The 15,052-nt window shown below is 33.8% G+C and overlaps 1 protein-coding gene across 1 annotated transcript in view; it reads left to right on the forward strand.

Annotated features, from left to right (window-relative positions):
- The window catches only part of LEPR (leptin receptor), a gene marked incomplete at both ends in the record, with an annotated part of 68,916 nt that extends 54,247 nt beyond the window's left edge, over window positions 1-14,669 (forward strand). The window contains 5 exons of the mRNA XM_080692478.1: window positions 353-535; window positions 1,944-2,039; window positions 3,519-3,624; window positions 4,973-5,048; window positions 13,845-14,669. Of these exons, the coding sequence (XP_080548604.1) occupies window positions 353-535; window positions 1,944-2,039; window positions 3,519-3,624; window positions 4,973-5,048; window positions 13,845-14,669 (1,286 nt within the window). The remainder of the gene's footprint in view (window positions 1-352; window positions 536-1,943; window positions 2,040-3,518; window positions 3,625-4,972; window positions 5,049-13,844) is intronic.
- Between the last annotated feature and the right edge of the window lie 383 nt (window positions 14,670-15,052).

Raw genomic sequence — 15,052 nt, forward strand, 5'->3', positions numbered from 1 at the left:
GCTTTGGAAGCATCATTGTCAGTGGGAGAGAGGAGTTGGAGGGAATCAGGGAGTACGACTAATAGGCTTGTGCAGGATTCCAGCTGAGAACAATTTGTCTATATGAGGAAATTCCTTTTTTTCTTTAGATTTTCGGCAGAATCTTTTTTTTCTCTTCCGTGCCTTTCATATCTATCACTCTGCTTAAATGACTCCCATGATACAAAAATAATTGCTGCAAATTAAATTTATATAAATTGTTTACCTTCTCTTTCTTCTCCCCTCCATCCAGTAGGTTTTAAGCTCCTCCAGGGGATTAGTAAATTTTCATTAATTTTGAATTTAAAAATGAATTTCCTTCTTTTCCCCTCAGTAAATACCGTGCAGTCACTCAGTGCTTATCCTTTAAACAGCAGTTGTGTGATTCTTTCCTGGATGCTCTTACCCAGTGATTACAGTCTAATGTACTTTATTATTGAATGGAAAAATCTTAACGAAGATGATGAGATTAAATGGCTCAGGATCCCCTCGACTGTTAAGAAGTATTATATCCATGGTAAGTTTACATTAAAGAGTAGTTTTCCTGCTGTGGTGCTGGGGATCTCACCCAGAGCCTTGCACATGCTAGGCAAGCTTTTTGTTTTTATCACTGAGCTACATTCATTTCACTCATAGATTAGTATGTCTCTATAAAAAAATCAATTCAAAGAATGTAGCCAGTTAAGGAAAACTTCAAAAATAGATCAGTAGATAGGATCTCAATACTTGAAATCCCATCACCTTATGAAAACATTTCATCCTATTTCCTTTGGCCCTTTTTAATTTTAATAGTTTACACAGTTGTAATCTTTTATCATATATATTTTCTTCCTAATCTTTTTTGCCATTATTTTTAATGATCATATAATATTTTATTCCAAAAATTTGCTTAAACTATTTATTTATTTGAGATAACAATTTATTTTTTTTTAGAAAACTGTTTTAAATGGCTTCTGATAACTACTACCAGATTATTCTTCCAAACTGTGTACTCACTTATAATGCCACTAGCAATGACTGGGGGTGCTAGGCCCCAAATCTGAGGATCTAACACATGGTGACCTAGGTCAGCGTAATCTCTGAAGGTAGAACCACAAAGTATAAATGGGAATGAGGATTAAGGGAAGCTAAGTAGGTAAGTGAAGGAGGCCCATGCTCTTATTATACAGTATCATCCAAAGAATACACATTTTCATTTCATTCAGATACTTAGAATTTAGCCATCAGGGTAAGTTTTTGATGAGGAATTGAGTTTATTACCACTGTTGTCTAAGTAATAATATTGTTATTCTTTATGCCATAGAATATAGAATTTAGGCTTTAAGGAAATCTACATCTTCTGGAATAATATTTATATATTATTAGCATCTTAAAAATCCTTGATCGCTCAATTATGAGCTTTGTCATGGGGATGGTCATTCTCCATGTGTCTAGACCCCAAGATACTGTGAATTTGCCTGCTCTTAATTCCATTCTCTTTTCATAGGACTTAATAAAACATAGGATTTAATAAAACTTTACTTTCCCAGCTATTTTGAATTGGAAAACTAAGTAAACTCAATTCCTATAGAAAGGAAATATTGCCTACTTTAAGGATAAGGGAGAGAAGGGAGGACATACTGTCTTTGAAAAGGAAATGAGGGAAAGAAAGAGCTCATATACTCTGAATTGAATAAATTGGCTGTAACTGGAATATGCCTCTAAAAATAGCAGTTTTCTAGGTCTGGATAATATTTTTGAAAAACTATTTGAAAATTATTATTACTAGAGAATGTGTAGTGCTTATTTTTGAAAGCCCCCTAATCATCAATTCAATCCATAAGTAACTACTTATTACTATGTTTAGAAATATAGCATATTTTTATGTAGTTCCCACTCAGTAGCAGTGGGGTATAAATGAACTTTTACTGTATTTTTCTCCTCAGATCATTTTATCCCCATCGAGAAGTATCAGTTCAGTCTTTACCCAGTATTTACAGAAGGAGTGGGAAAACCCAAGATAATTAATAGTTTTACCCCAGGTAAAATTTTTACCTTTTATTTCTTTTTATAGCAATATGCAGTTGCTAATCTATTATAAGAAATGTTGCCTTTGAATTATTCTTTTTGATGAAACCATGGAAGAGTTCAAATTCTTATATAAATATGCCATAGAGTGATTCAAAAGGAAATGTTACTTTTTCTCCAAAAATAAAACTGGATAAGTAGTTATAGAGTTAGCTTCACTAGACCTTTTACATTTCTGATTCATCTTATTACCCTTGCATTACTAATGTTTTGATTTTATTGTTACTTTTTTTTGTGGGTGGTACTGGGGATGGAACCCTTCTACCGGGCTATACTCTCAGACTTATTTTATATATTTTTAAAATTTGGTAACAGGGTCTCTTAAGCCAGCGAGGCTGGCTTTGAACCTGTGTGATCCTCCTGTCTCCGCCTCCCAAGTGCAGGGATTACAAGTGTGTGCCACCACACCTGGCTTTTATTGTTACTTTTTTAAGTTGTCTTCAATTTAAGCAACCCAATAATGTGATTTTAAGGGGGAAAACACGTTACCTGATTTTAGAATAAAAATATTTCAAACAATTTCTTAGGGGTTATTCAAAAAACTTTTTTTTTTAATATCTAAGAACTGGACTGGAGATTGAATGATGAACATAAGTCTCTGCCCTTATGAAGTTTAAACTCTAATGCTCTAATGGGAGTGGTGAACAATAAATAATTATGTAAAATAGAATGTCAGATAGAAACACATGCATGAAGGTAAATACAATGAAATGAAGGAATAGAGTTAAACTGTGTTACCTTAGTTAGTATGGCCAGAAATTTGAGCAGAGTCCTGCAATGGCAGGGAGGAGCACACCAGCATGTGCAAAGGTGCTGAAGAGCAAGCATGGGGATTCAAGAAGCAGCAAGGAGGTCAGTGTGTCTGGAGTGAACGAGATGGAGATAGGCAGGGTGTGTAGGTTGGGCTCTCCAGAAGCCGATGCTGTGAGTTCTCGTAGCAACTTTGACTCATATGGTCTAAAAATATTCAGATGGAGAGGCTTGGCAAATATTTGTGACTTTTTGGCTAAATTTTAAGTATACTAATGAACAAAATAATTTTATTAATGTGAACATAGCATGCTTCTTGACTTCTTTTGTGTTTATATTTTTAAAGATAATACAGATTTATTATAAAATCTGAAAAATATGGCCTACTATAATTTTTATTTTATATTTTTGATACGAGAGGTTGAACTCAGAGGCATTCTATCTCTCAGCTATAAACCCTGCCCTACTTTATTTTGTTTGAAATGGGGTCTCAGTAACTTGCTAAGGAATCTCACTAAGTTTCTGAGCCTGGTCTTGAACCTGAGTTCCTCTGGTCTCAATCTCCAAAGTGCTGGGATTGCAAGCATGTACCATTATGGCTGGCTCTACTATAATTTTTGATACAGAAAGAAATGAATATTGCTTTAAGCTTCTGAGTTCTGTAAATTGTATTTCTTTTTCAGATGACATTGAAAAACATCAGAACGATGCAGGTTTATATGTAATTGTGCCGATAATTATTTCTTCTTCTGTCTTATTGCTGGGAACATTGTTAATATCACACCAAAGGTATTGTCCTTGATGTTAAGAATCTTTATATCAAAATCAGTAATTATATTTAAGCTTTGATTTAAAACCCACATCATGTATATGAAAGTATTTTAAGTGCTTTTCTATGTAGTTTTTCTATAATTAAGATGGCATAAAGAGAAAAGGCCCGTTTTTTGGAACTGACTTTCCATTTTGATAGGATAGCATAAACCACAAGGAAGAAGTTAGGCCCCCAACCCCTGTTGGGAAATTTTCCCCTGTGGGGAAATTTTGGGCACCCTGTACTTGGAAATGAGGAAAATGGCTTCAGAGCTCTTCAATCGGGGTTGAGGATTTCAGTGGTGAACACAAGACTTTGTGAGTGTATATATGTTGGGAATTGAACCTAGGAAATTCTACTTCGGAGTTATACCCTCGGCCCTATTTTATTTTTTATTTAGAAACAGGGTCTTACTAAGATGCTGAGAGCCTCACCAAATTGCGGAAGCTGGCTGTGAACCTGAGGTCCTCCTGCCTCGGCCTCTCGTGTACTGGGATTGCAGGTGTGTGCCACCATGCCTGGCTATAAGACTTTACAAGTGAACTTTCCAGTGTGCCCTGGAGCAGTCAGTTCCTTTGTGATCAGGAGGCCCTCTGCTCTTTTTAGAATAGCACTGCATGGCTCCAGTCTGTTCAGCTTGTCAAACCAATGACCTTTATTCCCAGGATGGGTCTGTGGGTACCACATCCTTGGAGGCTGAGAATGCCAGACCATTTGCTATACATCTAGCAAAACAGGGAGAGAAGATTTCAGAATCTGTTTTTTTTTTTTTTTTTTTTTTTTTTTTTTGTCAGTTGAGTTGCTGGACTTGTATCAGGTGGCCTTGTTTCTGACACCCATATGATGACCACTTTCCCCCCCCCCCAAGGGGCTTTCTACCTCTGAGCTATACCACCAGCCCTTTCTTTCTTTCTTAATTTGAAACAGGGTCTCACTGAGTAGTAAAGGGCCTCACTAGGTAGCTGAGGCTGTCTGTGAACCGTGATCCTCCTGTCTCAGCCTTCTAAATGCTGGGATTACAAGTGTATGCCACCAGGCCCGGCTGTGATGACTACTTTTGATAATTTATTTTTCTGAGGAAAATCTGCAGAGTTTAGCACAATGCCTGGCATAAGCTTTCAATAAGAACAGGCTGCTTTTATTGTGATATTGTTTATGAACTTGGGTCTTAGTTGAAGTTTGGTAGAAGTCTTTGTAGGAAAGAATGAAAAAACGAATGGACTCTACTGGGGCTAAGATGGGCCAATTTCTATTTTATATATTCATTAACTACTAACATTTTCAACATGCATATTTTTCTAAAATTCTGATATGTATTCTTTGTAGAATGAAAAAGCTGTTTTGGGAAGATGTTCCAAACCCCAAGAATTGTTCCTGGGCACAAGGACTTAATTTTCAAAAGGTCATATTTCTATATTTCTAACCCTGAATATATAATATTACATTTTAGATGCCATATGACTTTTAGATTTATAAACATTTTTTAAGTTTGAAAGTTTTTATTTTATTTAATTTATTTTAATATGAGCCTATTTAACATATATCTTTAAGAAAAACAGGATACAGGTGTTTGAAACTAGTAGGAATCAAAACTTGTACATAGTTTATCATATATAAGTTGATGATATATCTATTTTTTGGTTATAGAAGAAAAATGAATATTAGTGTATAATGAGTTAGATCTAATGGAAAGTATGATACTTTTTTGGTATCTATACTTTTTTGGTATAAACTGATTATCTTTATGTAAAAGACTTGGAATCAGTTCTTTTAATTTCTGTTACTACTGTCCACAATTATTTAAATTAAAATTATGTAAAAAAAACCTTATCTTTAAGTCTGAAATGTAATTATCATTAAAAACCTTATGTTTATGTAGATATTCCCCTTCAAGCTAAAGTACTTTGAGAAATAGTCAACTATCATACAAAAATTTGAACTTACTTCTGTAATAGAACTTTTCAGAAAATTCTAGTTTAATGAGCATTTTTATTTTCATAATTTTCCTTAAAACAAGGTTGACATTCCCATAAAATTGGAAAAAAACAACAACATTCAGTCTTTGTGTCAAAATACACAATTTTTAAGACAGTTATTTTTTGCAGGTTATTGTGCAATGATTGCATATTTATAATATGCTGTCTCAATGATTACATATTTATCATCACTCCTCTGATAAAACTTTCATGGTTTCCTCAGCTACAAGATAGAGCCTTCTTAAACTAGTGCCCAATATCCTTTCTATGCTATCTGTTTTCAGTCTCAATGCTCGATCATTTCTGCTCCTTGGCTTTCATATCTTTATTTACTATCTGTTTCCTTCCAGTTGTGCAGAGCCTTCTTCCCCAAAGAAGATCTTGCTCTAGGCCCTTCTTTCCCCAAGCCTCCCTTTAATAAATAAAGTTCAGAAGAATTTCTACCCCATTCAGTTTCCTAGAGCTTATTATGGATAATGCTCTAAATTTAAGGGCTGTATTTTTACTCATCACAAATATTTGTGGGACTTCTCCTGCTATGTGTAAGGTAGTAAAGTAGGATTTTTAAACTAATTTTGATAATTCATAATAAGTGTCCATTTTCTTATATGCAAACTACTGAGATACATATACTTACATGCATATAGATTTTCACCTCAATTCTTAGAGTCTGTTTCCTCTCCAGTACAATGAGACTCAGGTGAGCCATAGATTTATTTGGTTGTTTAACAAATTAAAAAAGGTGGTATGTGTGCCACAGAAATGTATCAAGAGGTATTAGTTACTATTTATATTATTACTTTACATAGTTAATATTTACATTATTATTATTATTATTATCTTTTAGTTATTCTTGAGATAAATATTATCTCCAATTTGTAGAAAAGAAAAATGAAACTTATAGTAGTTAGGTACCTTCTTTTAGAGGCAGAATTACCTTCCTTTTCGTCTGCCTTTGGAGCCTTTTCTAATTGTAGCAGTTCTATTTAGCAGTGACTTTTCATGTTTTTTTATTATGATGAACAGTGAAAAATACATTTCACCTTCTAACCCTGCTCACATAATAGACAGATATGCAGAAATGAACCAAAAGATGCACAAACCAGTTGTACTACTTGCTTGAAACAGAGTAAATAGAATGTTTTTAAAATTCAGTTTTCCATGTTAAAAAAGCTGTCTATAAGCCACTACGTTGATTTCACCACATTCACGTGGCGTCTGAGTTGTAGTTAGAAAAACACTCTTTTGCAATCTGCCTGTGAATGAATGAACAAGTAATACTGTAGACATAATAAACAACATGAAAGATTGAATTGGTAGGGCCTTTACTATCTATTTCCTTCAGTAGAAGAAAACAATGCCCTGTTTTAGAAGAGGCAGGAGGGTAATTTTTACACATAATCTTCATATTGAAACTTTCTAGTAAAGCTTTACTTTGCCTGACTCTTAACTAAGCCATTGACCATTTTTCGCCTCTGTGCTATTTCTCACTATAACTGTTGAATCTTCTATTATTATAGCAGAGTTGCTGATTCTTTTAATTAACAAAATATTTCTCTTCTCTTACATTAGGAATTTATACAGTAACATTTCTTGTAGTCATGATATTTCATCATGATATTTTTTTATAGGTTTAGATTGTTGCTAGACTCTAGAAACATATTTTTAAAAAATTAAAAAATTATTCTTATCATCTAGAAATAAGACAGTGGGGTCAGAGATGAGTTATGGGGATGAAAGAATAGAAAGAACTTGTTTCGTTTTGCTTCTCTGAAGTATTTTATTTTTTCATTCACCTATATATTCATTTCACTTATTTAGAATATTATAGAATACCTTTTCTATGCTAGTCATTTTGCTTACATTAGGAAATAATGGTAACTGTACACTGTTGTAGTGTACAGTTTGTGGGGAAGATAAGCACTGATAAGTTTATCATAGAAATAACCTTATAATCATATGGGGTCTGGCATAGTATGTGGGGTAGGAATGAGTGGGAGCTGTTAAAAAAGTGTTATTCGAGCCAGGTGTTGTGGCACATGCTTGTAATCCCAGAAGATCACAAGTTTGTGGCCAGCCTCAGCTACTTAGTGAGGCCCTCTGCAATTTAGTAAGACCCTGTTTCAAAATAAAGAATAAAAAATAGGGCTGGGAGTATAGCTTAAAGGCAAAATGCCCCTGGGTTCAATCCCCAGTAACACACACACACACACACACACACACACACACACACACACACGTCATTTAAGCCAGTTATGGCAAATGAATAGTCATTAACCAGGCTTTGTGGTGGAGGTGCAGAGTCTTGGCAAGATCACTTACAAATACAAAGCCAAAGGAAGACCCAAGGCACATTTACTAATAAGAAATAGGCTGGAAGGGGACAAACTGAGGATTTTACCCTTAAATATAAAGTTTTTTGTCAAAATCAATATCTAAATACAAATAAACTTCAGTATATAAGTATGTATTTAATTCATGGAATGACTATCTTATTGTCTCTTAAAAAGACATTAAAACCCCCTCTCTTCAGCATGTTAATCCAACTTCTCACCTGTGACCCACCATGAAATGACTTCTAAGAATTTCCCAGACAAGGGAAGGATCGGGCCCACCTCAGGAAGATGTAATATGATCCTGCACCAAGTGATCTCTCCCCTTTTCCTGAAAAAGTTCAGCACAAAGGATCTACTGTGTGCTCCTGGGGTGGTTGGGTTAGTAAATGTTTTTAGACTATGTCCTGCCCCCTCTCTCCCCCCACACTTCCTGAAGATAAATAATCATGGTGCCTTAGAAGCTCATCTACAGATCATATATACAAGGAAACTGAAATAGCACCAACATTTCCCAGATTAAAGAAATGTGGACTTATAGTGGGTAGGAATATTTTTACTTGTCAGACTGATTGTTTTTTACATTGGCGAATATTGACTTTTTACTATTATACTTTTTAAGTGTAATTAGGTCACAAATGCTTAACTTATTGCCAGGGCTAAACAGGTGTATTGGAAATAAATCAGTTTGTAATATGAAGGAGATACTTAAAGAGTGAAGAATATAACTTCAAATATTTTATTAATGATAATTCTAAAAAATGTAAGAAGATTTTATATCTAGTCTTCTGCTTTAGCCTCCTAAATAACTAAAATTTACTTTTGGAAGAAAAATAATACTTTGTATTACTAAAGAAGAAAAATTTACAATCAGTTTTATGCTTTCATATTTATGTTATTTTTAATTTTTTTTCATAGGTCTAAGAGCCCAATGTTTTTTGATGACAGAGCTCAGAGTAGTTCCGGAGCTTGCCCGGACCACTCAGCCAATACCTGTGAAAAACTGGATTCAAACCCAGGCTTACCCGATGCAAAAATGACCTTTGCCATCAATGCCATAGTAACAGTGTATTCCGTTAATGTACTTAATACCACTAAATTATACACTTTAAAAATGAAAATGGTAATTTTATTATGCATATCTTAACACAATAAAAATGGTCAAAAGATTTTACTAGGCATTGATCCAAAGAAAATGCACAAATAACCATTTGTGCTTACAAAGGAAAATACTCAGCATCACTGGCCAGTAGGAAAATGCAAGTCAAAGACATTACATTTTCACCTCACAATCTGCTTGGATGGCTATAGTAAAAAAGACAAGAGAAATGTTGGCAAGAATGTGGAGAAGTTGGAACCTCCTAAACCTCCAGGGGATTGTAAAATAGTGCAGATCTTTTGGAATATAGATCTTAAAAGGTTAAATATGTGATTCATTCTATTCATACCAGTAGAAATGAAACCATTTATCCATTTGGAAATTTGTACATAAATATTCATTTTAGAATTATTCATGATAGTCATATCATTACTCAAATGGCCTTCAAATAATGAATGAATAAATAAAATGAGTTCTATCCAATTCTAAAACAAGCAAACAAAAGCCTTACATTACATTTTAAAGAAAACAGACGAAGAAAAATTTTGTTTTTCTTATTCTTTTTTTTTTTTTTTTTTGTACTGAGGATTGAACTCAGGGGCATTCTACCCATGAAAGCTATAACATTAACCACCTTTCTCCTCTTTTTTTTTTCTTTGAAACAGGTTCTCACTAAATTGTTGAGAATCTCACTCAGCTGCTGAGGCTGGCCTCAAACCTGCAATCCTCTTGTCTCAGCATCCTAAGTACTGGGATTATAGGCATGCACCATCACACCTGGTAAAGTCCATTATTTTTTAAAACAATTTAAATACAGTGGGGTTTTTTTTAAAAGAAAGTAATAATTCATATAAAGTATTTATTTTAATTTTTTCCCAAATTCAGATTTTTTAAGGAACACCAATAAGTGTTCTTTCCCTTTAATTGCTAGGCATCCAACCTGATCACTAAATTGTTGTCTAAAATGAATGTCTTCCACTTCTTAAACTGTCAATCATTCTCCTTCCCTTTTGGTTGGGGGACTAAGTCAGGGTCCTCACTCTGCTTTCATTGCTATGTAACTTTAATCAAATAATCTCGCAGGCCTGAACTCTTTATCTAAAAGAATGAAGAGAGAGACTTGGACCAGATTATTTCTTAGATCGTTTTTTCTAAATTAAGAAAATATCCATGATAATGGTTCTAAGATTCTATCCTTCAACATATTGGCACAATATATTTATACATAGTAGTGAGATTCAAAGTGATACCTTAATATATGCTCACAGCCATATATGAAGGTATAATACATGAATATAGATATATGATACCTTCATATATGCACATATATGCACACAGAATCTGTTGGCATGGCGCCCACCCTGCTGCCGCCCTCCTCCCTCCATATGCATGCTAGTAGGGTTGTTAGCCATGACCTACTCTTACTTTTTCTTGTTCCAAACTCTCCAGTGTTGCTTTGATTCTATCCCCTTTTATTTTTTCTAGCTCTTTGCTCTTTTCTCTTTTATCTATTCTGTTATTCCTCTATAGTTTTTCTTTTCTGTGTTAATCAAAGCTATCTTTAGAGAGTATGAGTTAAAGCATCCACTAAGAAAATGAGAAAAGCCACCTTAGTTAAAAAAATTTTCCCTTTTCTAAAAGGATATATAGCTGCAATAAATACATGAACTTACAGTTCAAAACCACACCTGACATAAAATGTTTTGAAATCTTTTATTTTTTGCTTTTTGAGTGGATTTTTATTTTGTTTTCTTATTTTGTTTTATTTTATCTAAACAGAGAACGGACATTCTTTGAAGTCTATTCATGATCACTACAGATGAATCCATTGTACCAACTTCCCAACAGCCCATAGAGTATTAGAAGATTTTTATATTTTTGAAGAAGGGGAACAAATCTAAAAATTTGCTTGAACTATTGAGAACTAACATGATGGAATATGCTTATTTAGAACTTAAAACATGTAAATTTGGATCTGAAATAGGTTTGACTTCAGTTTGGATGGGTGTATGCCTAATTTTCAGGTCATCTAAAGTTTAAAACTAATATTCATGATTTATGGCTTTTATCATTGTCCTGGTCATAAAACATTTTGACTCTTGCCATCATAAAATTTATTAGATATCATCAAATGTCTAGGAAGGAATACTGTAACAAGTGGAACTCTAAAATTGTAGCTACTGGCACACAGCTTTGCAAACAGGATGACTAACTATAGAATGTAGTAAAAATATTTAGTTTTTATTTTACATCAGAAGTATTCCATCTTAGATTTCTTAATAGATAGTTGGGACTAGACACCGATCTGTTAAGGTGTTCTTTTGAATGCCTTGCAGTTTGCCCTAACTAACTTTGGTCTCTCTGGGAATTTCAGTTTTCAATAGCCTCAAAAATTCCATTTAGGTTCAAAGAAAGTTTGCACTAGTCACAGACCAGTGAAAGTCACAGTTCATATTAGGATAATCCTACATACTCAAGTCAGATTGCCTAGATCAGAAGAGAACATCACTCCCTAGGCCAGCCTTCTTGTGCAATTCTTGCTTAAATCTAATTTATTTCCATGGATCCATCCAAGACTTCTGGCAGGCAAAGAGGTGTGCAGTGATGCAAGGAAGGGAAACTCTTTGGAGCTTTTACAGAGAGTTCATGACAAGGACAGGATTTTTCTACCTGAAAAAGAAGCGCTTGCCATTCTATGACTTTAGTACACTAAGTGTGCTCTGTTGCTCACATTCAGACTATACCAGAGAGACTGGTGATGAACCTAAATACTATTCAAATTTGGAATATCTACAAATAACTTACACTTAGATTTTACTCATAGTTTTATTTGGATGTCTTTTAAAAACTTTAAAAAACAAGAGGAATGTGCCCTTTCTCCTCCTTTGTTGATTATTAACAGATGTCATTGGAATGTAAAAGCTAAATGTGAAACTATGAAAGGGTATTCTTTAATTCTTACCATCCGAATACTTACTTAGTGTATGCGTAGGAGTCCTAAAATCTCAAAAGTTTGATACATGTAGTGAAATAATTCTTAAGCAAATATACTTTGGATAAAGCTTTACAACTCATTGATAAAACATATTTCAATACTATGGAGTTATAGTTTCTTAGTTATATCTCCCACCTTTATGTATTTGAAGACACTCGTGACATTTGGTTTCAACAATTAGTTACTTATGAGGTTCTGGGAAGTATGAGATATATAAAACAGTTCATTTGAAGAACAAATGTGAGTTTGAATATTATTTGTATTTCTTATTTTCATGTTCATAGCATTTAATTTTTATATTTGGTGATTTTAATTTCTAAGTTCATCTAAATTTTAAGACAATTCAATGTTTCTATGTAGTAGAAACCCTAAGGAAAAAAACAAAATGACCAAGCAAATATTTGAAGGAAACCATAAATCTATAGATTTCTGTCAGAAAGAAAATAGGCGTAGGAACAGTTTTCATGTATTATGTTGGTAGCATAATAAAAAAGTTGCATTGACACAGTACTTGGCATTATGCAGTATTTCAATACTTACATAATTATATTCTATATTATATTTAGTGTTTGATATATTTATTCCTTTATAGTTTTAATTACTAATATATTTTACTTTAAAGTTTAAACTATGCTAAAAAGTTACATTTTTATATGAAGTACACTTGCCATTATGAAGAACAACATTCAGGATGCCGTTATCTCAGGCAATAACTGAATTCATTCTATTAGTTTAAGAATTGTGAAAAGATAAAGTACATGTATGATATATAAACTGAACACATGTTCTATAACAATTTAGTTGTGTTAATGTTTCAATATGATGTATCCACAGTATTTTTATTTTACATTTACTTTTTCATTGTGTTTACGTTGTATGAATTGAGCTTTTGGCATACAGATTCTTGATTTGTAGCTGCTTGGCAAGATTTTTGTTGTGATGTAACCATCATTTCTATAAAAATATGATCTACATCTGTCTTGTGTGTGTCTTCATTCCATACTTCCCATATGTAGTTTTATATGAAGTTATCTACAAAGAATAGAATTTTATGAGACTATTATCTCTTTATTTCATTGTTTTAAAAATAGATATTACTAGTTCTTATTTATATATACCCTCAAGGAGATTCTTCCTATGATATAAGGCAGATACATTCTTAATAGTCAGAATTATTTTACCTTTGTACCATATCTTATGTCATAGGATAATTGTTTTTAGTTTCTTTAAATAAGTTGTTTTGCCCATTTGATTTTATTTCTATTTTTTTCTATTTGGGATTTAAATTTTAATGTGTACAAAAGTAATTTACAACAAAATACAAGAAATTCTTCAGCAGATAGCGCTTTCTAATTCTACTAGACCTTTTTAGATTACAAGATAACACGTGAAGACACTCTCATTCATTTCTAGTTTTCATATATTATGTTGGTAGTATAATAGAAAAGTTGTATTGACACAGCACTTATAATTCTGCAGAATTTTAGTACCTACATAAAGTCTTATGTAGGCATTGAAACAAGTGTTAAACATTTTTTTTACAAGTAAAAAACTGAAAGACAGAGAGGTTGATAAACTTGTTCACATTCACAAAATTAAATGAACTTGAGTCCATCCCTCTTGTCCCACATTTAAAGACTTAAACTACTTCTCCTTTAAGATTTGTGATATATTTGTTTTAGTCCAAAACAAGTTAGTTTGTGGCTGACTTATTACCCTAACATTTCTACAAGTGTCACATAATGAAGCCAACATTTATCTATAATCAAGCACTAAAATGTGTCTTTTCTTTTAGCCTGAAACATTTGAGCATCTTTTTACCAAGCAGTCAGAATCAGTGACATTTGTCCCTCTTCTTTTGGAGCCGGAAACCATCTCAGAAGACATCAGTGTCGATACATCAAGGAAAAGGAAAGATGAGACAGTGCCAGCAACCACAGTCTCGCTCTGTGTGACAGCTCCAGATCTTGAAAGGGGTTCCATCTGTATTAGTGACCAGTTCAACAGTCCTAACTTCTTGGAGGCTGAGAGCACTGAGGTTATCTGTGAAGATGAAAGCCGGAGGCAGCCCTCGGTGAAGTATGCCACGCTGGTCAGCAACTCGAAATCAAGTGAAACCGAGGAAGAACAAGGAGCGGTGCATAGCTCAGTCAACAAGTGCATCTCTAGCAAGGATTCTCCACAGCAAGATTCTTCCTCTAACAGCTCCTGGGAGGTAGAGGCCCAGGCATTTTTTATATTGTCAGATCAACATGCCAACGTGATGTCACCTCACCTTTCATTCTCAGAAGGATTGGATGAGCTTTTGGAACTAGAGGGAAATTTCCCTGAAGAAAACGATAGTGAAAAGTCTGTCTATTACTTGGGGGTCACCTCAATCAAGAAAAGAGAGAGTGATGTGTTTTTGACGGATGAGTCAGGATTGTGCCCTTTTCCAGCACACTGTTTATTCACTGATATCAGAATCCTCCAAGACAGTTGCTCCCACTTTGTAGAAAGCAATTTTAACCTAGGAACTTCAGGCAAGAAGACTTTCGTGTCTTACATGCCTCAATTTCAGAGCTGTTCCACTCAGACTCAGAAGATAGTGGAGAATAAGATGTGTGACCTAACTGTGTAAGTCTATCCAAGAAACCTTCAGGATTGTGTTAGAATGGATCATATGACATGTAGTATATTGCTTTATAGTTATGGATGGGGAGGGAAAAGAAAGCCAAAGTCAATTTTGGAAAAGTTTAATTCTAAAATTAATGATACCTGTCCTCTCTCAGTAATACAGACAAAAAGTAAGAATAAAATGCGAGAAAGCTTTCATAAACCTAGCAGTGTTGATAGGAGTGATTCTATTCTCAGACTACCATGGAAAGGTCTATTGTTTCTAGCCAGAAACAAGTCCAGCTGATACCATCTTTTGTGAAATTAGACCTGTATAGAAAGAACTAATCTTCAGTATTACACCAACATCTGAAAGAAGGCTTTAAACTAATATTTGTAAGGTATAAT

The sequence above is a fragment of the Muscardinus avellanarius genome (assembly GCF_963383645.1).
Source record: "Muscardinus avellanarius genome assembly, chromosome: 3".
In the NCBI taxonomy this organism is placed as follows: Eukaryota; Metazoa; Chordata; class Mammalia; order Rodentia; family Gliridae; genus Muscardinus; species Muscardinus avellanarius.